This window comes from Cloeon dipterum, chromosome X (assembly GCF_949628265.1).
Source record: "Cloeon dipterum chromosome X, ieCloDipt1.1, whole genome shotgun sequence".
In the NCBI taxonomy this organism is placed as follows: Eukaryota; Metazoa; Arthropoda; class Insecta; order Ephemeroptera; family Baetidae; genus Cloeon; species Cloeon dipterum.
The window spans coordinates 24,193,124-24,216,520 of record NC_088790.1 but is presented as its reverse complement, the minus strand read 5'-3'; the positions used below and the strand labels follow the sequence as shown (position 1 = coordinate 24,216,520).

The following is a 23,397-nucleotide window of genomic DNA, read 5'->3' as shown; positions in this document are numbered from 1 at the left end:
TGAGTAAATCTTGCAATTTTAAGCATTTTCAGACTTGATTTAAATAGAAGATGCCACAAAAAGGGTTTAAAATAAAATCATGGGCAAGACAATTATTAAATCCGTTTTTAATTTTAGGTTTAAAAAAACGTGTAGTTCTGCTTGGTTTACATGATTTGAAAAATTTTCCTCTTACAAAGTTGAGGAAAATTGTGAAAATATGGCATTTTAAGCCTGAAATTATTCTCAATAGGTATTATTATTATAGGCCACCTTTTGCTCCAGAAAAATAACGTCTGCAATTCGCATAATGTTGGCTTTGAAGTGGATTGATGCAGAGGGCAACAATGGAAAAATGAGAATTGTTGGCAAGAAGTGGATGAAATTGTTAGTTTTATTTGTTCTACAATAAAAAGATGACCTTGTTGCTTCAGTTAAAATCCAAAATTTGGCAGATTTCGATTCCTCTCGTCGAGATCGAGCTGAAGAAGTATAACACTTTTTGGGAAAACTCTTCGTTGGGATATAAAATAAGAATTCAAGTAGAAAGACAGCCCCTATTATTTTAAAATCAAGATAACTGAAAAAATACAGGCTACCTAATTGTAAGTCTAATTTCGCTATAACTGATGCCTTAGGGAATATTTTACGCATTGGTAACAAGGATTTTCCGGAGTTTTGTAGCATCTTTAACTCCTAATTGTTGGGCCTTAAAATTTATTTTCAAAACTTGTAAGAAAATATTTTTTACAATTCGTCCTGGTCCCGGCAAAAATTGCGTAACTTTCAACAACCAAACGCGAATTCCCTTGTTGCAAGAAAAGGTCAACAATCAATTCGACAATGAAAATTTGGGTGTTTGTTGAACGTTGCGCAATTTTACCGGGACCAGGAGGAATTATTCCTTTATGTTTTAGATTTTTGAAATAACATTCTATCCCGTTAATCTGTTCAGGATTTACGAGTCAAGTTTTTTTTCGATCAAAGCGAATTGCGGCGTAATAAGTAGGAGCGAGGAATGTGAAAAAGGATTGGGCTGATTGCGACTTTAATCCGTTTGTGTTGAGTACGTAAAACGATCCGGCGGGCGCAAACAAAGGCGCGGTCCGCCGCCAGCGCAAAAACAATAAAAGCGCATAGCTCTGTTTTGTTTCATTAAAGAGCGGAGCCGGCCGCAATAAGAGAGATGGAGAGAGAGCGGTGGCTACGCAGGTTTTTTATTGCCCTACTTTATCCAATTGATATAAATTTGGGCGCCGAACGAACTCTCTCGCCGAGTTCTCTTGCTGTTAGTTTAGCGCAGAGTGTGGAAATTTACGCGCCGGGACGGCCCACCGCTGCGTGCGTTGAAATAAATTATGTGATCTGAAACAGCGAGCAGAGAAGCAAAAGGAGACCCTCTCGAAAGAGGTCTGATGATGCACTCGAGAAAGCCAACCAACAACCCGCGCGCGCTGCATGAATAAATTTATTTTCCTCCTCACCGCCGCCGCACGCTCTGCCTTGTTCGACAGCTTGGGAAAAATGTTGTAAAAGAAACTTATTGCAAGTCGTAAAATTTACGACTCAAACTTTCTTTCGCCGGCATGAAAATTGGCGGATGATGTGGTGAGAATTTTTTTGCAAACTTGATTTCCGACGGTTTTATCGCATCTTCAGCGATTTCTGAAATACACCAAATTGTTTTCCGTTCATCTGCCTCGCTTTTTGCTGCTGACCCCTCGGTTTGAGGTTTCCATCTTTTGAAGGTAGATAGAAAAAAAGCAAACATTCCCTCACAAAAAAATAAAATACCGATTGGATTGTTTATCGATGGTGTGACCTTTCAACTTCAAAGGAAAGCTTAAAAGGGCTTTGTTAAATAAAGGGTTGTATTTTTATTTTGGTTCGATGAAAACGTGAATATTAAAATTGTGGAAAAGGTTGCAAACTAAACTGAAAATTAAGAAAAGCTGAAAGTTTTATTTTATTTAGTTTTTAATATTTTGAACCGTCAAAAATAGGAAAAAGACAGTTAAAAAGGAGCAAAAATATATTTAAATCATTTAATTCTGATTTTAATAATTATGTTTTATAGAGTCTGGGGCGGGTGCAAAAAATTACCAAATTTAAATAAATTAAAGTGAAATGATGACATTCTCTAGATTTTCCAACTGTGGATAAGTGCGATTCCTATTTTCAATTATTAAAAAATTCCATTAGCTGTCAGACAGTGTTTTTGTCGTTGTTCCGCCCTTTTTCCCAATCCCGGGTTTAAAATAATCCAAATGAATTGTGCCTAATTTCCAAGCTACACGGCTGTAAAATGTACGGGAAATTGATTAATACATGTATTAATGATGAACCATGCGCAGGCATTCCATTATCATCTCCAATATTAATAACGATACTAAATTTGGAGTTTTTGCTTTGTCGTAAAATGTTTTGTATGCCGGCATTAATTGAAATTTAATATGCCCGCGCGTGTTTACAGTTACGCTTTATTATTTGCATTATGTTCGGCAAATAAAGGCGAAAAAATTACGCATACATGAAAGCAAGGCTGATGCAAATTTTGTTTATATTTACGTAGGAATTAATATCCGTTTTATTATGCTTCACAGTAATTTCAATGTGTACGGTTCGTTCGTTCGTTCGTCAACACAAATTTTGCGAGCGTATTAAATTTACTGCGATGCTTCCTTTGCAAAGGAAATTAACACATTATTTTCTGGGAATTAATCACATTATTGTAAGGCATTGTGTAGGGTGGAAACCTGTTTGCAAAAGGCAGAAAATTAATTTAAAGCGGATAACAACGTCAACCAACGCTCGACCGTCTTCTCACAATCTAATTTCGAGCAATGTGTGCTAACCGTCTGCAAGCTGTCTCTCCAAGTTAAAATAATCTACGTACATGTTTGTAATGAATGCATGTCTAGGGCTGTGAATTTTAGATGGTTGTATAACTTTTATCAGCTTCCAATCAACTGAGCACAAGTTTTAAATTATCTTAATATTCAAAACCGTCTAAATCGGCCAAGTTCATGTGACGAATTATTTTAATTTTTAATGTAAATTATATTATATAAAACTAAAATATATTTAATTTAACAGTTAAATTTAAAACAAATTATAAATTATTTGAAATTATTTTTTTTGTTTAAAATATGAAAATTTTATTTTTTAATATTTATGTATTTTCTATGTTAATTATACATACTGAATATTTTTAATTCATGATCCACTGATCTCGGTTAAAAAATTAACATACATTAATGACTTAAAAGCTTAATTAATTTAAACAACGCACCAACAGCGCAACAATGTGTCCCATCAACAAGAAACTCTTCTGGTTCCACTATCTTTTTTTAAATAAAATTACAAATTTTTGACGGCAACAAATTAATTCCATAGACATTATTTCTACAAAAACGCACAGTCATATTAAAGAGTACAAAATTTATTTTTTAAGTAATCTTATTGCCTCTTCGAGTTTTGGTGATTGCAGCCATTTTCATGATTTTATATTTTTATGGTTACTTCCTTCTCTCCCAACACGACTGAATGAGTTATATTGCGACGTCCATGCGTCATTTATTAATATATTTTTTTAATAATGCAGCTCACAATCAGTATCCCCTTTAATGTTCCTCCATAACCAATTTTGTGGCTCAAAATTGCCTCTCATCGGCTTTCGGCGACAATTTGCCCGTTCTAATCAGCACATGCCAGCGTTGTGCTTTGCTTGCATCGTGTCCGCGCCACTGGCAAGTGCATTATCACGATAACGGCCGCTCTTTTCACTGGTCAGCACGTATGCAAATGACCAGGGTATTATGATATGCCTTTGCCTCTCTCTCTCTCTCGCTCTATTGTGACGCACTCAGCGGCGGCGGCGGCGTTCAATTAATCAAGTCAACACCAGCCAATTAGGATTGCCAGTGGCCTGGCAAATAATTGAGTTTGCCAGATGAAAACAGAGGCAGGCCTTGTTCTCTGGACCGGTGACCCCGGCGCTCTGCGTCTGCTGCTGCCTGCTGCCGGTCATTTGCATACGCCTCGAATTAAAATATGCTGATTTATGCTAGACGTCATTTCTCTACGTTGCCGTGGTGAGCAGATGAAAGACTGTGCTTTCGTTTCAGCCACGCAGCACGAATCGGAATATTATCCCGCTTGCAACTCTGGGGCACACTGCGATGGATGTTCATTATACTTTGTGATGAGTGCTTGCTTGGCAACAAGTTTTTGGTGATTTGCATCCAATTAGCCTGCTCATGGGATTAAATTGAACCGATTATATTTGCCGAAAATTAATTTACGCTCTGATTCGTGCACAAACAGCATTCTTGTCAACCGTGAAATTCGTCAAAAGCTGCCGCGGGTAAATCAAATTTAGCTCCTCCTCCTTTTAGGGTTGCGGATTTCAGATTATAAATAATGTTTCTCTTCGCGCTTGATTTACTTTGAGACACAGTCATTTGAAGCCACATTTAACATCTTATTTTTGGAGCCCATTATTGCCGTCTAAAACTGGGAAAAAATGTTTAAATCCGACATCAATCCGAATCAAAGTAAAAAGTCACTGTTAGTTTTGTTTCTAATTTAAATTGTGGAACTGGGCACAGGATCTTTAAATTTAAAAAAATGTGTCCAAAAGTTATCCTATAACGTGTGTGAGCTTATGTGAAAATTTCAGAGTTGTGTTCAATCTTCGAAAGGGAGGGGGAGTAGAAGCACACCCTAAACCCTTCAGCTGGTCAGGGAAGGTCGAGACTAGTTTATTGTTGTGCAGTTTTAGAAATTCTGTTGGTTAGAACCCAAGATTTGGAGTTGACAATATTTGAAAAACACAAAAAATCGTTTTTTTTTAGTTTTGAGGTGAAATATCTTGGAAACAAAAATCTCAGCTCTGAAATTTTCACTTAAGTTCACACCTGTCTTGGAACAAATTTTAAGAAATTAGCAAAACTCCAAAATCCAGGTACATTTCCAAAATTTAAATTAGACACCAAAAGTGACCTTTGACCTTGATTAAAGGCATCAAATTTGGTATCATTTCGATTGGGCTCGGCTAGAGGTATTTAAACACACACATTTTTGAAATTTCATCACGGGGACGTGAGATACTGAAGCCTCAAAGTTGTCTAAAACTGTCCTTTAAAATCCGTAAAAATAAAAATTTTAAATTGCAAAATCTACTTAACAAGTCTGATTGCTGGTGTGAATTTCATAGAGTTTGGTTTCCCTATGCCAATTTAATCCAACGACCTGTGAATTTTCATCAGCTTAAAATTCTCTTTGCTAGAGATGAATTAAAAATAAAATACATACAGTAAAATGTTCATAAAAAACACTAATTTTTTCTGCTAAAATGACAAATTTTGTAGAAAACCGATCAAAAAATATATTTAGGGTAAACAATTTCAAAAACTGATCATCTATAAATGAAAAATCAAATTGCTCTAAATGCCTAAATGTTGCTGTAAAAATAAGAAAACTGTTTAAACTTCACAACCCTGCCGGCCATTTCGTAATTCCAACAGAAAAGCAAATTAATTATCGATTACATTGCAGAGCCCTTCATCTATTTCTATCGCCAATTTGGTCCAGTTTCTTTCATCCAGCAATCGTTCCTTTTTTGCAATCAAGCCAGTTTCTTTTCAAGCAAAATGAGCCGAGTAATCATCGCTGATTGGCACTTTTAAAAATAAAGCAATTTGCGGAGGCAGTGTGTTCTTTGGGTTTTCTGCGAACGGCGTTTCTGCTTTAAAGCCATTCAAGTGCGTGCGCGGTGGGCAGAGCAGCCAGAATAAGTGAATGGGCGCGCGTGGAACAAATCGTGATGAGGTGCTTGTTGGCGGAGAGAGCAATTATAACGAGTTTGCACATCACCTGCTCTCTCTCCTCTCTCTCACACTCGCTCCCTGCGAGGGACAGACGTACAGCACTCACACACACCAGATAGTAGAACACGCTGCTCTCGGCTGCCGTCGGTCGCGCTCCCGCTTTATTGATTCTTCCTGCTCTCTGCTCGTCGACACTATTAGAAAAGCATCGGCGAAACACGCGCACCAGACGCTTAATTTGCAATCGAAAGAAAGACTTTTCTGAATAATCGAACACAATCGCCTATATTGCCAATCAGAGCTGCGCCGCCGCCGCCGCCGCACCGCCGGCACTGATTGAAACTCCAACAGGATAACTTTTTCTTTAACCGTGTCGATTTGATTCGAGAGCAGCAGAGTTGTATAAAGAAGACATAAAAAGAATAGAAAAAATCGTACTGCCAGGGATTTCTTTAAATTTTGGAACGAAATAGCGGTAGGTGAGTTTGACAAATTCAATCCTGCTATGGAAATAATTATTAAAAATGTGCCCCAATTCACCAGTTGCATAAACCCACAGTTTTTGGAGCCGCCAACAAATGGCGCCACTTTATACTTTCGTTATAAATTAAATTTTAAGGCACTTCCACTGCGATTTCATACTCAATCCTGCTACTGTGCGTTCTTCACTTATAATGCTTTTTTGATGCGCTGAAAACCAAAATCAGTCCAGTCATTCGCCGTAGAAACGTTGGAAAATATTTAATATTTCAAAAAATAGCTTTTCACGATTATACGGCGATTGAAAAAACCGATTTTGGTTTCCGGCACGTCAAAAGAAAACATATTAAGGGAAGAATGAAGAGGGGTAGGATTTAACTTGAAATCGCAGTGGAAGGGAATTAAAATTAAATTTATTACGAAAGTATCCGATGGTGCCATCTGTTGGCGGTTTCGAACATTAATGGTTTATGCAACTGGTGTAATTCTAATTATTTGCTATTTTAAGACTCCGTGGAACCAAAATCCGCTTGGTTAAATGAACTCAGAGACGAAGAAAGTTGAAAACTTCTTGCTTCTTTCCTTGGAATCATTTGTTTTTCGTTTTCTTTGCAAGAATATTCTTTTTCTAAAGACATTAAGACCTTTAAGTTTAAAATTAATTATTTGTTCCCTTTTAGATGGGTTTAGACAGCTGTTTAAATTATTTTCTTACCGATTTCTAACCTATATACAAATAAACAGTGAGAGAGCAAAGCGAGTTCAGATTTTAATTTGTGGTTGCGGAAAACAGACGATTTGACAGAAACACGTTCAATTACTGCCAGAAGCGATCCCTGGGGACAGAGAGTCGCAAACTTTGACCCTCTGTAAAATGGAAATTTCTTCAATATGTGAGTCATAGTTTCACTAGGGCCACAATTCTGCCAATTCTGAAAATTTCAAGAAAATCTGAGACCCTTTGCCTTTGCCGACGAAATTTTTTATCTTTCGAAGGTTTTTCCTTTCCTGTGTGCTTTTTAAAACAGGAAAAATGCTTAAATTTAATTGAATTTTTTGCTAACAGTAATTTAATTTAAATTTTCCACTATTTATAATTTCAAAATGAGAACAATGTCACCATAATTGAACTCAAAATAAGCAAACTGAATTCACATTACAGTTTTATTTACATTTGGAATGTTCTGGCACCGAAGGCGGTGAGGACGCTTGGTCATTTTCGCACGCAGTACAGATTTAATGGAGGAAAAAAGTGCGGTGCGGAGACGACGAAGCGGCGACACAGACATCGAAATCCACTCGAGCGCGAGAAAAGCGGCGGGAATAATCGACGGGCGCAGTTCTTAATTCGCTCAGCGTTATGCACGAGCGAACGCACACCATTGGCACGGCGGAATTTTTTTTTACATTTTCATTCCGAGCCGGAGCTCAGCAGGGAATTGATTCTCTGTCATTCTATATCTGGCGGCAGGGCTGGAAGGGGGAGCTGTGCACGAGCGGCCTTATTGAATGCCGAATTAATAACCGGCCGGTTCAAATATGTGCTCACAGCTCTCTCGCTAGCTCGCCCGCTCGTTCAAACTAATTTACTGCAGCTCTGGCCGCACTCGGTGGCTATCGCAAAAACACGCCTGATTAAGGCCGAATACGCGGACACCAATATTTTAATTGCTCGACTCTGAACAAGAGTGTGCACCCCATTTTCATTGAAATCAAGCCGTGATGCTCTCTGTTTTTATATCTTCCACCCTTTTTTTGTATTTATATTCCCAGGGAAAAGCCTTCCGGTTGCCAGCTGCCAGATTGCGGGGTGTTCGTTTAAATAAATATACAGAGACGGTCAGTTTGCGGTTTTTAACCACCCGCTTTACGGAATCAAACCAGCAATGTACGCCAGATTTGCTATTTCAGCTGGGAAGCGTGATTTTTAAAGGTAAATTTCAATGCAAAGAGCTGCCTTTAATAATTTATCTAGAACTGACGTCACACTTAAAACCATCAATGATGCGATGCTTTTTGATAAATTTTAATTGTTTTTTGGCACCTGCGAATTCTCAAAGAAGGAAAATTCGGTTAAACGTAAATTTTGTAACCTTTTTAATATTCAATTTTTGGAGAAATTAAATCTGAACTGCAAATGAAGCAGATTTCCAGGACAATTTTACCAATTTTTAATCCTAATCGACAACATACCCTGTTTCGACGGCTGTTTTGGACGCATCAGTCATTGAGAGACGGTAATTTCAGGCCGGGATTTAGAGTGATATGCTTGACTTGACGGCCTGCTGGATAGGACAGAGATGTCATTTGACGGCTTATCCGCTATTATTGCCTCATCAATTGATTGATGTCAAGGTCCGTTGGTCGTGCATCAACAAATTGATAGCGGCTACAATGTTAATTACTTGTTGTATGCTCTCGTGTTTAATTAACTCTATTGCAGATGATACACGGTCGCATCTGCCTTTTTAACCATTGCACAGCAAGAGCAAACTCCATTTCATTACATCACTCTGTTTGCGTTCCCTATGCCAAAGGCTTTAAACCTGCGACCTGTAATTAAGAAAAACCACTATGAAGTTTGCTCGAGCAGGTGCTGGTCTCTGCCACTAATAAAATTAGTTCTCCTCCTCTGTTTGATCAGAGCGGCTCTTCTCTGTTTGGCTTAGTTTAAATTGGCCCATTTTCCGCTTTTTTAAGCATCATGGTTGGAAAAAAGACTGGTGTTACATTCTAGAATAATGCCTAAGATTTTTAAAAAAAAGTTAAGAAAATATATGGGTTTCAATTATATTATTTATATTTGAAAAGTATTATTTATAGCCATCAAGTCCCGAGTAGCTTTTAAAATTCAAAGTGACTGCAATTTTATTTTAGACAGTATGCTAATCGATTCCTTGAGGGTAAAATTAGGTCCGGCAGCCGAATCTTTCAGTCGAAAAATCGGCGGTAACGTAAAAGACCGTTATTATTTTTGGTGTCTGAAACCAATCAACGAACGCAACAAGAACGCTGGTGACCAATCAGGAGAAGAGAACTAATTCACGTAGAATTGGCTTAAGATCGAGCCACCAGCGCCACATCGACAGCCAGCACAATTAAGCAACAATTATTCTGGAAAACTGTCTAAACTTTGCTGGCGTTCGCTGTGGCGCCACTGTCTCAATCTTTGGCCTACGACAACAACCACTCGCCTCTCTAATTGGTTGCTGGCGTTCTTCTGGCAGTTTTGATTTGGATTGCCTAACCTTAATTCGACCCTTCGAATGCTCTAAATCCTTTATCCAAATATTTAGAGTGTTTTTAGTGCCTATTTGGAGTTTGTAATGCAAAATGTAAAAGTTACAGCGATATACGATTACGTTTCCCAGAATTTCCAACCGTGAAAAATTGATTTCTGTTTTAGATTGTTCCAAAAACTGTTGTATAAAATTTTAGCAAATTCCCCGAAACAAGAAAATAAAATAAACCACATAGATAGTCTTTTTGTCAGCATTTTTCACCCTTTTATGGCAAACCCTGCTTCAAAGAGAGCAGCTCTTGTTAATTTACGTGTTGAGTTGAGACGCGTGGGCTGTATATTTTCGTGATATCGATTCGGCGGTGGTTTCTCCGAAACCTCAACATTCGAAATGATTCGCCGGCCTGCCTGCTCTTCTCCCATGTTTCCCGATGAGAAATTGTTGGGAACTCGCCACCTGCGTCTGAGGTTTCATTGAATCATATCCGCGTCTGATTGAGTGCGCCGCCGGATTCAACAAGCAAGATGAAATTATTTGCGATTTTTCACCGGCAAACTTTTCCCAAGCTTCTTTTGTTTTCCTTTGTGCCGAGCCAGACGAGTGCAACAAAGTGCAAACAGAAAACGAGTTTTGCTCGCTGTTTGTACAAACGTTTCCATTACAAACTTTGTTTTGTTCGACCTGGAGCCGCCGTACGTGAGCTATAAAAAAATAAATTGCCTTTTTGTCAGTCAATTTTTTCGTTTGAAGACCTGTTCCAATTACAAAAATAAAACTCATTACCGTCTCTATATGTCAATCCCTTTTTGTTCCTGGAATTACACAATTCAAACTTGGAAAGGGCTCCTCGTCGCAAGACATTCTTTAAATTAAAAAAGGTCGGATGACCGAAATCAATTTGGTAAAAGCCGGGCTCAAGACCAAGACGCACAAGGCGATGAACCGGCCACAAAAGCTTGGTATATATTTTCGCTTCAAAAGGCAGAGTGGCAGAGTGGAGTGCACGGCAGAGGAATTGTCGCGCAGGAGATGTTTTTATATTTTTACAGCTTAGCAGGAGAGGAGGTTCTCCGCCGACAGTTTAGAGTTCGAGTTTTATCTTATTCAACCACGCGGCGTCCTCTCAATAGGAAAATGCTGCCTTTTGGAGGTAAAAAGTTGACCAAGAACTTAATTTGTCAACTTTTTATAACTTTTTGTTAACAAAACAGATTAAAGACCGTCTTTGACGACGTTTCTGAGCACACCAATCGATTCTTGAGGGTCGAATTAGGTAAAATGGATATTTTTGTTGACCAAAAAGTCTAGCGCGACGTGCGTAGCACAAGTAGAACTTATTTTACCGCCAAAAATATGAAACCATATGCGAGAACTGCGCATGTGTCAGAGCTGGTGTGGAAGAGGAGAGGCGTCACGTTGGCATGTGCCAATTCTGACGCATGCGCATTTCTCACAAAAAGGTTCATATTGTTTTGGCGGTAAAAAACGTTCTACTTGAGCTACGCACGTCACGCTAGACCTTTTGGTCGGAAAAATATCTACTTTTCCTAATTCGACCCTCAAGAATCGATTGGTGTGCTCAGAAACTTCATCAAAGACGGTCTTTAAATAAAATCCCTTTTGAATTTTGAACATCCCGAGTTTTTGCTAAATTGAGCTTAAATTCGGCTAATATAGATCAATGAGATTAATTTAATTTCCTTATTAGTTATTTTCATTTTCGGTTGTGTGTTTGTACTCACCTGATTCATGTACGACCTGACGAACTCCATCGACTGCTCGAGGGCGTAGGTGTCGCTGCTGCACGAGTCGAGGACGAGGGCGCCGAGGTTGATGCCCGGCAGCAGGTCGGGGTCCTTGTTGATCTCGTCGATTGCGTAGAGCATGGCCTCGAGGCGCTGCACGCCCTTCTCCTCCTTGACGGCGCCGCACAGCGACTGGTGACCGGCGCCGCGGTGCTCGTGCATCGGGAAGATGCCGCCCAGGATGATGTCGCCGTTCATGCGGAGCAGCCGCGTGTCGTTGCCCGCGTCCGACGCGCTGATCAGCACCTGCACCCCGATGAACAGCGTCAGCAGCACCGCGCCCGTGTGCCGCATCTGCAATTATACCAAATAATAGTATTAATTAATTATAATTTGTTTATAAATTCATAAAAATTCTAATTTAAAATTTCGCTCAAGATCGTCGAAGCAGTTGTTTTTGCCTTTGATTGATAAACACCGGCCTTAAATTTCAAATGTAGTATTTCTTTCTAAAACAGTTATTGAGCTAAACCTAAATATTTAATATCACAACTAAAAATACTTCACATGAGTAGTTTTATGGAAAATAAAGTCATTGCTTGAAAACTAAGCTGCCTATGAAATTTAATTATTTTATAAAAATCCTTTCCATAGAATTTCTATCAGTTTCAATGGCTAGAATGATAAGAAATTATGGTAATTATGCGTTTAGTTTTCAAATGTATTAACAAGAAAAATAGATAAATTTTAATTATTTAATTAAATCCCTTATTCTTGCGGAAAATGGTATCTAATTTAATCTAATCTTCAAAGTTTTGCCGGGGAAATTCCTATTCGCCAAAGCCATTCCAGTGAAAATCAGCGGCGGAGAATTTCTATTCCTGGTTTGCAACTCCTGTTCCGGAATGATCCGCAATACCCGCGCCGAAGCTCGCCAGCTTGCACAAATTGCTTTGCCAACTGCAGCGTGGCCGGCAAATTTAGTACGGTCAATTTCCACGAATGGTGACAAAAATAGTTATGTCCTACTTGATGCTAGTTTAATCCGCGCTTTTGACCTAATTTCTTGTGTTTCCAATTTCAAAATTTTATTTAGTTGTAGATTTTAGATAAGGAAAATAGCGAACACTCGTAAAATAAAAAAGCAATGATTTTTTTCATTATTTTATAAACAACACTCAAGCGGATAATTCCTGCAACGACGTGAAGAGCCAAATTCCACATTCCACATTATAAGCATAGGTAGAAAGTAATGAACAAATTATCTGCTGTTTGTGTTCGCTTTTAATTAGTTGTTACATAGTAATAAATATGATCTAGATATTTTAAAAATCATTTTAAATCCGCTTTAAAATCATATAATTTTAAGAGATTTTGGTATTCCTCTATTTTTGATAATTATTTTTCCAGAAATTTCCCTTCCAGGAATGAATATTTATTTTTTTACCTTTTCCTTGTCCAAAATGTTAAAACGTCAGTCTACGGCAGTTTGGGGAAAATTCAGCTGAGACGTGTATTTTCCTTGAGGAAATTAAACACTATTTCGAGTGTTTTCCTTAAAATTTGACGACTCTAACGGTGAAACGACGTGTGTAAAATAAATATTAATCTTGGAAATCTTAGACTCCGCAGGCTACAAGAATTATAACACAGGAAAATGCTAAAATATCTTGCGCGTGTCGCACGTAAAGCAAAAACGTCAGTTGAGCAGGTTAAATCACGATACTCAAATTTATGTTTACCTTGAAGTTCACAATCAATTTTTAGAGTCTGCTTGGCAGTTTAACACATGAAAATCAAAATCATGAATTTATAGAGCTCTGCTGGTAATACAGGGAAAAGCAGGCATTTTTAGAATACAGAAAAAAATAGACTACAAGTTTAGAAATAGTTTTAGTTAAGAAAAATTCGACCTAAATGCAAAATATATGATATATGTCTCCTCTTCAAACAGAGAGCAGTTCGCTCCCGTTTAATAATTTCATTCTGACGACGTACGGTCGACCTTCCATCTACAGCAAAGGACGAGAGCCTCTTTCTGTGATGTTAGCTCTGCCGGATTGAATCAAACAGGATATTTTGTCGCCGCGCACACTTTTCAAGCACAAAGATATGTGCGTGTGTGTGTATGTGTGTGTGTCCCCGAGGAGTAGCAAAAGGGAGTGTTTGTCGAGTCGAGCCTCCTTATTTAACGAAGCGCATGTTTCCCGTAGTCGGCCGCTGGCGTTGCGATTGGTTGATGGATTTGCGAATCGCTCAGACAGAAACGAGTTAAACAAAGATAGATAACCGGTCGATAATTCAATGCACTGCATATATATTCGGCAATCCGAATCCATACCACTTGTAGAATGCTAATCCCGGCCGTATCAGTGTATAGAGCCGAATGCAATTCCATTCAATCCGGCTCAACGTGAAGAGCTCTGTAAATTGTAGAATGCAAATGCGCCACTCCGTTAATAGTTTCGATCAGCGTCTCGTTCATATTTATTGCCACAGGCTCTCCAAGCGAGATATATTTGAGATGCGGAAAATAGCTAGCTCCCTGATTTTTTCCCTCTTATGCCAGGATCGATTTGAATTGCATTTATTTCAAGCCTCTATCTAGAACGAATAAATTATCAGAGCGGAATATTATGCTGGAGCATCATTAATGTGGATCGGAACTAAAAAAATTCAATACGTATACGCTCTAAGAATTGGGAAAAATATTAAATTTTTCCAGATTTAGATATCTGGCAAAATCAGCACAAAATTTGCATAATAATCAAGCAGCGAACACTGTCTCTTTATTGACAAACCATGATTTATTTCTATGAATGGAAATTTATACAATAATTCGCATACCGTTGGATACATCACGACAAGAGGAATCAAAATCAAGCGTAATAACTATCAACCAATCGTAAAGAGGATTGATACTGCAAAAGCCTGGAAAATCATTGTTGGCAATTCATTAAATCATCCCTTAGGATTCATTTGAAGCACAGTAATTTTTTTAGAAAACTGATTATTTCAACCAACAATTCAGATAGTTTTCAATTGTCACCTTTAAGTAATGCAACTGTTGTTTGATTTTTGCATATTCTTGAGATGATTATTTAAACTAAAAATTGACCAACTTTCAATTATTATATTTAAATTAATTTAAAGAGGAATGATGCTGCAAAAACCTGGAAAATGCTTGTTGCCAATGCATAAACTCGCCCCTTAGGATTCAGTTAAAGCATAAATTGACCTAACAAGCACTGTAATTTTTTGAAAAAATTGGCTGGAAAGTTACCGTGCTTTTCAAATGGTAATGGCTGTCTCCTTACTTGAAATCCGATTTAATTTCAAAACCAAGAGTTTCCCCAGTAAGTGGCATACACCGTTGAACAGATCTCGACGAGAGGAATCGGAATATGCCAAGAAAATATGTTCGAGCACTGTAAATTTTGGAGAAAATTGGCAAAATTTGATTTTTACTGTAGGAAGGTCCATTTTTTATTATTGCAAATTTTTGAACAAATTGTTTATCGATCAATTGTTTATGGCATCCAACAATTCAAATAATTTTCAATTGTAGCCCAGTATCATTCCACTTTAAATCCACTTTCACAACAACTGTCGACATCATATGTGGCTAAAAGGACAGGTTGAACAATTTAAGCAACGTCTTTAAATTAATCTCCTGTTGAGAAACCAAGCTGTTTGATTAATTAATTGTTTAGTCAAATTGGAATTTACTCAGCGTTCAAGAGCACAACAGTTAATCCTGGAGGCGAATCCACACCCTTCTCGGCGCTTGAATAATCAAAGATTGTGACGTAGAGGTAATGAGTTTGCCTAATATTCAGCAGTGGCGTTAATTTTTGATGCGCGCACGTCAAAGACAGCGCCGCGTAATATACATTTCTAGAAAGCAGCTCGTCGCTTCGTAAGTTATTCATAACGCGGCGAGTTTCCCCAAGTGGGTGTCACTCGTTATAATATATCAAATTAAACTTACGCTTCACGCACTTCCGCACAAAAGCTACTGACGGGCACTTCTTAATTCTTAATGGACGCCGCGATTTTTATTAATTTTAAGGGCGAAGTTCATCTCGGAATAACTATTTTTAATTAAATTCGTTGCTGCTATAATTATGCTGTTGCGGTCATAATTATAGAGATGTGGCAATCACCTGGATTCGCAAAAATAAAATTAATATAATCCTTTCCGAAAAATCAGGGTGAAATCTGGAAAACGGGCCCGCTGGAGTTCACAAGATCCCGAGTTAAATTAAGCTAAAATCACAAACTTTGCGCCAAACGATGCCTAATTAAAGGGCAAACAATATTTTTGAAAATGTATAATTCGAGTAATTTTTTACTTTATTTAAAAAAAAATATTTAGAATAAGGGCAATGCAGTTTTTTTGATGTATGACAAAATGTTACCCCCGCTGCGTGTAATATTTCTAGAAATTTTCAGGATAGCGAAACCAGCAGTTTTCGAGATACAGACGGTCAAAGGTTGAAAAACGATCATTTTTTAGTTTTGGCAAAGGTGAGAAAATCCAAATAGTACTACCAGTTTGATTTTTTACCCTCGAAACATGCTTTGGATCACCCCTGAGGTTAGAAAAAACCACCAAAACAGGTTAGAAATCTAACCCTGGCGTCAGGGTAGAACTTAAGCGATCAAAATCATTCAATTCGCATTTTTTACCACTTTTCGTCGACGCCTGACGGGCTCTGTACTGGTTTGATTTGCGTGTTTTACTCACTGTTTGGTCGGCCAAGTCGAGAGCTTTCAGAATATGTGCAAATTAACCCTTTGGAAAATACCAGAGTGCTCGGGAAACACCCTAATCTGCCCACAATCGTGTCTCTGAATACCCGCTAGGTGCACGGAGGTTAGAACAATTAACTATTTGACTTCTTGAACCCTCCCAAACGATCAAAATTTAATTTGATTTTTTAATCAAATCCCCGGGACGTAATATTTTTTAATAGATAGATTTAGAAAAATGATGAACTACTTGCAGTGGTTACAAATATTTTCCTCGTAAAAGAATGTAAATAATATTAAACCCATCAAACTTTTGGTAAATTGCGGTCCTACAATTTCTCTTTGGTTACAAAACAATCGAGATTCTAGGGGTAATTTTAATGAGCAGATTGGCAACTTGAAATAATATCTTGCAAAATTGTTATACAATATATAACAATTAATTATTATTCTAATTCAATAAAATTGAAACCTAAGTTATTTTTTCCGAAAAAACTCTTTACCTTAGAACGTTTAGCCCTATACATTTAAATCCGCTTTATTTTTATCGAATGTTTTGTTAAAAATAATTTGTTTGTCAAATATTATTAAAACAACGGAATAAAATTTTTGTACAAAATTAGAAAAAATTTAATATTACAAAAAAATTGTGTGATAATGATTTTAAAATCGAAACAAACTCAATTTTCGTGATAAGCATAATTCAAGAACAGTTTCACTAGAAATATATTGCAAAATCATAAAAGTTATACAAAAAAATTATCTATTCCAAAATTAAACAAAAATATCATGAGGCACATAAACCAATTTCAAATACCTTGCTTTTTCAACCCAAAACATAAACAGTAACTGATCCACTCTATAAAATAAACAATATCAGATCGCTTTTGAACTCTGACCTTACGCTGGGTTGATTGTCATACCGCGTTTTGCGTTTGAATCGTGGTTGCTTGGAGCAAAATTCAATCAGCGGAAAATGTGAAAGGGACGAATTACACACATTTCAGTGATTGACCATTGACAAAAAAAATACATTTGAATGATAAACGTACCCTGGGGGTGGAAGGCCGCTGCGTGGCGACGACCCTTCAGAGTCTGCGATTGGCAACGAGAGCGGTGGATGAGAGCGAGCGAGTGAGCCGGCGGAAAGAGAGACAGAGAAAGAGAGAGAGGAAGAGAGAGAGAGCAGCGAGACGCGGTCCTCTGAGGGGTGAGTGAGTGGTGGAATGGGTCTGCGGAGCCAGGCAGCAGCAGTAGCAGCAGCAAGATCTGCCTGGGCTTGCGGGGGGCGGTTCTCCAACGGCGGCGGCGGCGGCGGCGGTGTCAAGCTGCGCCCTGCGTCGCTATGGTTACATCTGCGCGTCTGCCCACCTGACTCCTGCTCTCTGGCCCAGCGCGCCGTACCTTCGTCGCAGCCTCGAATCCCGCTGATCCGTCCTCTTTCCCTCTGCTGCCACCGAGCCCGAGGTTTTTGCCTTTCTATTTATGGATATATGTATTTTCGCGGTTATCAGGCGGAAGTTCGTTTCCATGTTGAGGAAAAAATGATTTAATTTACTTTCCTTTACATAAAAACTATTCCCAATCAGCCAGTGACTATAGAAAGAGACTGCCAAAAATAATATTTTATCTTTGGGGCCTTTGCCACCACGATGTAAACTGTTTTTATGAGTTTGCTTAGATACAAAAAAGTTTGAAATCCTTTTATGGCAATTGAATGTTTTAAAACATTGAACTCGAAAGACAGGCTGTTTTTGGAAATTTATCGGGGAAATCGAAAACGGAAGCTTATTTTGAAATATTTGCTGAAATTTATCAGAGTGTACATATTTAGAGCTGATTATAAAAAAGAAAAAGAAATAATTCACCAAATCTCCAGTTTTAAGAGTCACATTAGATTAGATTAGCGATTATTTATTTGTATTTATACATCATTACAGCAATAATAAAGTTCCTTTATCACTATCTGAGTATTTAAACACTTTTATACCGTTCGATTTTAGTCTCCACGTCCTGTGATGAGATGAACGTTACCTATGAATTCCGCTACGCAATGAAGTGCAAAGTCTAAAATTTGTAAATATTACGTTTTGGGGTTGAAAAAACGGAATTCGGAACCCTAAAACTGCTTTGGCTATCTAGGGGAGGTTGAGACGAGTATAACGGCCTATGGTTTTTGAAAATCTGAATATTAGAAGATGATCGAGTTTTGGGCGCAACGACATTTTTCAAAAACACAAGTTTAGTACTTGTTAACTGTAAATAAAAATCGAGGCCAGAGATCAGTCCAGATTTTGACGTTTCTAACCTATTTTTGCACTCTACAAGATGCCAATATCAAAATTAAAAATGTCAATTTATTCATTTTCAAATTTGAGTTCCATTTCAAAATTTGTTTTCTAGGTTTTTTTACTTTTGATAAAAAGAATAGTCGTTCTAATAGATGAGACGAGTTCAACGATGTCAGATTTTTTTTGTTCTCCAGCAAATCTGTACCGAGTTGGAAAAACCCCGAAAGTTCCAAAATTTGAAATTAAAACCCAGCGCAAATTCAGGAATTTCTAAAAAGCGTTTTTTTTTGTCAAATAATGCACAATTTCAGAAAAAACTTCACCAAGAAACTCAGACCTGTGACCAATGAAAGAATTTTTCGTTTTGTTTGGAAATTTTACCGCCAACACACATTGCTATTTTCATTCACGATTTCTCTTATTGTTAGTACTACTCAGTTCTTCGTGACACTTGTCTTTATACCGAATAAAATCACCTGTGAACCTTTTAAAGGTCAAAAAGGTTCATATTTTAACTGCCTGCATGTTCATAAAAATGCTATATTTTCAATTTAATTACTTTTTAATTATTGTTATTACATATTCCTTTAATCCGGAAAAAAATACATGTGAAATACGATTTTTTAACAAAAAATTGAGAAAAGCCAAATAAAGAAATGTTTTCTTTTAACATTTGAGAAATTTTATAAAATGGAGTTTCGTTGTCGTGTCTGCAAGAATATTATAATAATTTAATGTTATAGTATTCAAAAGCGAATTAACTGAAACAGAGATTTAGACAGAGTTCGATTTCAAGTTTTATGGTGTACTAAACAATCTTGATGAGTTAATCCATTTGAAATTTTATGGTAGCTCTATTTATGTTATTAAGGACGTGTTTATTCCAATTTTTATAGACTTGTTTCAGGTACTCTTCCGAAAATTCTGCCATAAGATTTTTGTTAAGGATTTTTACAGACATTTAGCTATCAATATCTGAACCATTATTTTCGTTAATGCGTTAATTAGAGAGGATTTTGATACTGCAAAATCCTGGAAAATCCTTGTTGCCAATGCATGAACTCAGTTAAAGCCAAAATTTACCTAAGTAGCATTGTAAATATTTGAGAAAAGTGGCTGCAACGTTAGCATGCTTTTTAAATGGCGAAGACTGTCTCCTTACTTGAAATCTTATTTTATTTCCCAACAAACAGTTTCCCTAAAAGATTTCATACGCTGTTGGACAGACCTCGGCGAGAGGAATCGAAATCTGCCAAGAAAATGTAGTCAAGAGCTGCAATTTTTGGGGAAAATTTGTACTTTTAATATAGAAATGTCCATTTTTTATTATTGCAACATAATGAAAAATATGTGAATTATCCACCGAGTTGCCAAATTCTGAAATTCCACCTTTATAAACCATTTAATTTTGGTAGACCCAGAAAAATTAAAAGAGTTAATAAGAAAAAAATCGTTGAATTGCGTCTGACCCTTGAATTCACATTGAGTATTGAGTCGTAAGTTGCTGAGCTGACAAAGAGACGTCGGTTGCGAGCAGCAAGCAGTAAACGCACAGCACACATTAATGCCCGTGTCTCGTTGAGGACGGCAATAAACACCTCGCCCGGCACATGTCGTTATATTGTCTGCAGATCGATTTAGATTTACGTCAGCGCAGCTGGCAAAATCAAGGAGGAGGACAATTACAACACGTGTTGATCCCTGCCCTCATAACTCCGCTTTTTCTCTCTGTTTGCGCTCGTTAAATTGCTGGGAAATCTTAGCCCGGCAGCGGCGCGGCGGCGGCGGCAGCGGCAGCACACGCCAAACTTTTTGGCGTCTGCCAAAGGTGGTTGAGGGAGAAAGAGAGAGAAAGAGAGACTCTTTGCTGTTGGCACACGAGGGCGAGAGAGAAGTTCAAGTTTCGACCACCCTGCTGGCAGAACTCGTCAGGCAAAACAAAGGAGCTCGTTCAAACTTTCATTTCTGAATTAAGTGGGCCACCGCATTTTGCTGCTGCTGTTTTCCGCCCCAGCAGAGGCGAGCAATTTCCATCCCCATTTTTCCCCACTTGTCGCCGCGTCCACTCGAAAACTATTAATACACCCACCCACCCGCTCGCTCGCTCTCTCTCTCGCGCGCGCTCCGCGAGAGTCACTATAAAGCAAAGCAATAAACTTTCCACCTCTCGCTTCCATCTCATTTATTTAATACCCACTCATTTTTCATCACAGCAGCGTCACGAGAAATGCACAAACAATATCAAGATGGTGCTTGTGATAGAGTTTGAGACTTGAGAGAGAACAACTAACCGCATCAAGATTTCTGAAACTTTTATGAGAGGAGTTTTGTGAGTGCTGTTTAGACGATCAACAATTTTTCTGGGCTTCAATCATCACGGGACTTTCAAATAAACACGAGTCTTGCAATTCTAAGCCATTAAAATCTTATAAAAGCGTCTTAATTTCTTTTTAAAGAGGTTTGACACTGCAGAATCCTGGAATATGCTTATTACCAATGCATGAACTCATTCCTTAGGATTCGGTTGAAGCCAATATTAACTTAATTTTTTTTAAAGTGTCTGCAAAGTTAGCACGCTGTTCAAACGGTGAGGACTGTCTCCTTACTTGATATCTGATTTTATTTCAAAACAAAGAGCCTCTCTAAAGGTTTTCTTACGCTGTTGGACAGATCTCGACGAGAGGAATCGAAATCTGCCAAGAAAATGTGGTCAAGCGCTGTAAATTTTAGAGAAAATTTGAAAAACTTGAATTTTTACTGAAGCAAGATCCATTTTGATTTCTGCATATTGCAGAAAAAATTATTTATCAATCAACTGCTTATTGCATCCAAAAATTCAAATTTAAATTTTAAATTTTCAGCCCAAAAAATTTATTAATTTGATTTCTTCTCTAGGCTATCCTACTAAAAATACTTTACTTCATCAATTTAAAATTAAAATTACGCTCAGCAATGAATAGCAGCTCATTGCAGCAAATCAAATGGATTGAAAATTAATTCCAATCCGCTACTCGCATTCGATGTAATTTTTTTGTTTTATGCAACCCGTGCGAGCGGCAGGCACAGCGTGTTGCATACACGTTAAATTCATTCGCAACGCCGCTTGGTGTAGGCACATTGTTCCGCGTCCGACGTCAATTCGTCGGCGCGTGGCCGTTTAATGCAATACATATTTCAATCCACGGACGCCGAGAGCAAAATATTAACAATTCTAATCGGGTCGCGCCCACGCGGATTGATTCGCCTTGATTATGACCGACCGGCCGACCGACCGACCAGCACATTCTACAATTTGCATACAATATTGCCCATGTCCAAAAGCAGCAGGGAGCATTTGATGAATTCTCTTTTGCACAGATATAACGCTGATTGCCTGTCGTGCCGTATCGAATATTGAAATTTGTTGTGAAAAAACGCCTACTCCGTTTTGTTTTTTGCTTAACGAGCACATCAGACTTTAAAAATAATCGTGTTTTATTTTGGCGACGAGTAAAAGAGAATTTCCTTTTCCAAGCCAATTATTGTCGTGGATTTTTTTACATTGGAAAAATCTTGTGAATTCGATAGTTGCTTGTTTATAATTTATTTATTGTCGGGGTAGCAGAAAAATTGCGCATTGCTCAACAACCAAAAGCAAAAAAGGACAAGAATCAATTCATCAATTAAAAGTTGTGTGTTTGTTGAGCGATTTTTCCGCTACCTGAGGTCGTTATTGTTTGATTGTTAGTTCAGCCAAAATTCTCTTACAAAACAATTGAGAAAAATGTGGAACTCTGCTCCATGAATTGCGTGCGGCTAGTCAACTAAGTAAAAAATTTAAGTTAGTAAATTTTTATTCTTTACAGCGGTCTACAGAAATTTACTTTTAAAATTTATTTTTTTACTATCTGTTTTTTCCCTTGAACATTTTAAAACTTTGTCTATGATAAACTCATCGTTTTCTGCCCCTATCATGCTCTCAAATCAATTGAATTCGCTTCCTTTGCTGTTTCCTGCTCGGTCGTCGTCCCGGAGCTAATAAATTTATCGGTTGATCTCGCCGAAGCAGGCACTTATGAGGGCAGAATAAATCACGTGTTCTCCGCGCGCCAACAGCGTGCGAAACTGCAGCTCGGTTTCATGAGTTATGATCTGTGTGGCAGGCCACGTGTAACCTGTTGTAATTCGCTAAGGCGATCTTAATTAGAAACCCGATCCACGCGCGCTAAGTGCATTTCGCCATAAACATGCGGCGGGCTGTGGAAAAAGGGAGCACCCCGCTCTCCCTTTCTCTCTCTCTTTCTTTCTTCCTGTCTCGTCTGACCCGCGCGTGAGATAATTAACAAACTGTTTCACCCACTGCTCATTTTTCCACTGCGATTGCCACCCCTGAACGAATGGAAATACCAAAATAAAACACAGAATTTGTCAAAAGGACGGACAGTTTACAGCAATTATTAATTTTCTTTCGGAAATAGTATAAATTTCTTAGTTTTTAATACTTTAACAACATTTAGAATGAATTTACTTTATAATGATGCATATTTTTCAATATACATCATAGTTTTATAAGTCCTTTGTATTCGAAGCTGCCAACAGATAGTGCCACCGTATACTTTCATAATAAATTTTATTTTAAGGCATTTTCCGCTGCGATTTCAGACTCAATCCTGGCACTGTGCATTCTTCATTTAATACGCTTTCTTTTGACGTGCTGAAAACTAAAATCGGTTATGCCAATCGGCGCAGAATCGTCAAAAACTATTTTTTAAATACGAAATCTTTTCCAACGATTCTACGGCGAATGGAAGGAATGAATTTCCTTTTCAGCACGTCAAAAGAAAGCGTATTAAGTGAAGAATGCACAGTGGCAGGATTGAGTCTGAAATCGCTGTGGAAGTGCCTTAAAATTAAATTTATTACTAAAGTACGAGGTGGTGCCATCTGTTGGCGGCTTCGAACAACTGGTAAATTTATGATCGATGGAGTTGGAGAAGAAGGACGCACATAGAATGCTGGTGTGCAGTTTTAACAAATCTATTTAAAATGTTTATAGTTTTGATACAAAACGTCTTTTCTTTCAGATGCCATATTT

The 23,397-nt window shown here is 37.9% G+C and overlaps 1 protein-coding gene across 2 annotated transcripts in view; it reads right to left on the bottom strand.

Moving 5' to 3' along the window:
- The window catches only part of LOC135946149 (metabotropic glutamate receptor 4-like), a 73,690-nt gene extending 56,256 nt beyond the window's left edge, over positions 1 to 17,434 (bottom strand). Inside the window, exons 1-2 of one of the 2 annotated variants that reach the window (XM_065494225.1) lie at positions 17,085 to 17,434; positions 11,275 to 11,631 (exon numbers count right to left, since the gene is read on the bottom strand). In XM_065494225.1, the coding sequence (XP_065350297.1) occupies positions 11,275 to 11,631 (357 nt within the window). In that variant the 5' untranslated portion in view covers positions 17,085 to 17,434. The remainder of the gene's footprint in view (positions 1 to 11,274; positions 11,632 to 17,084) is intronic. The other variant, XM_065494224.1, reaches the window with a different exon arrangement.
- Positions 17,435 to 23,397: the final 5,963 nt, after the last annotated feature.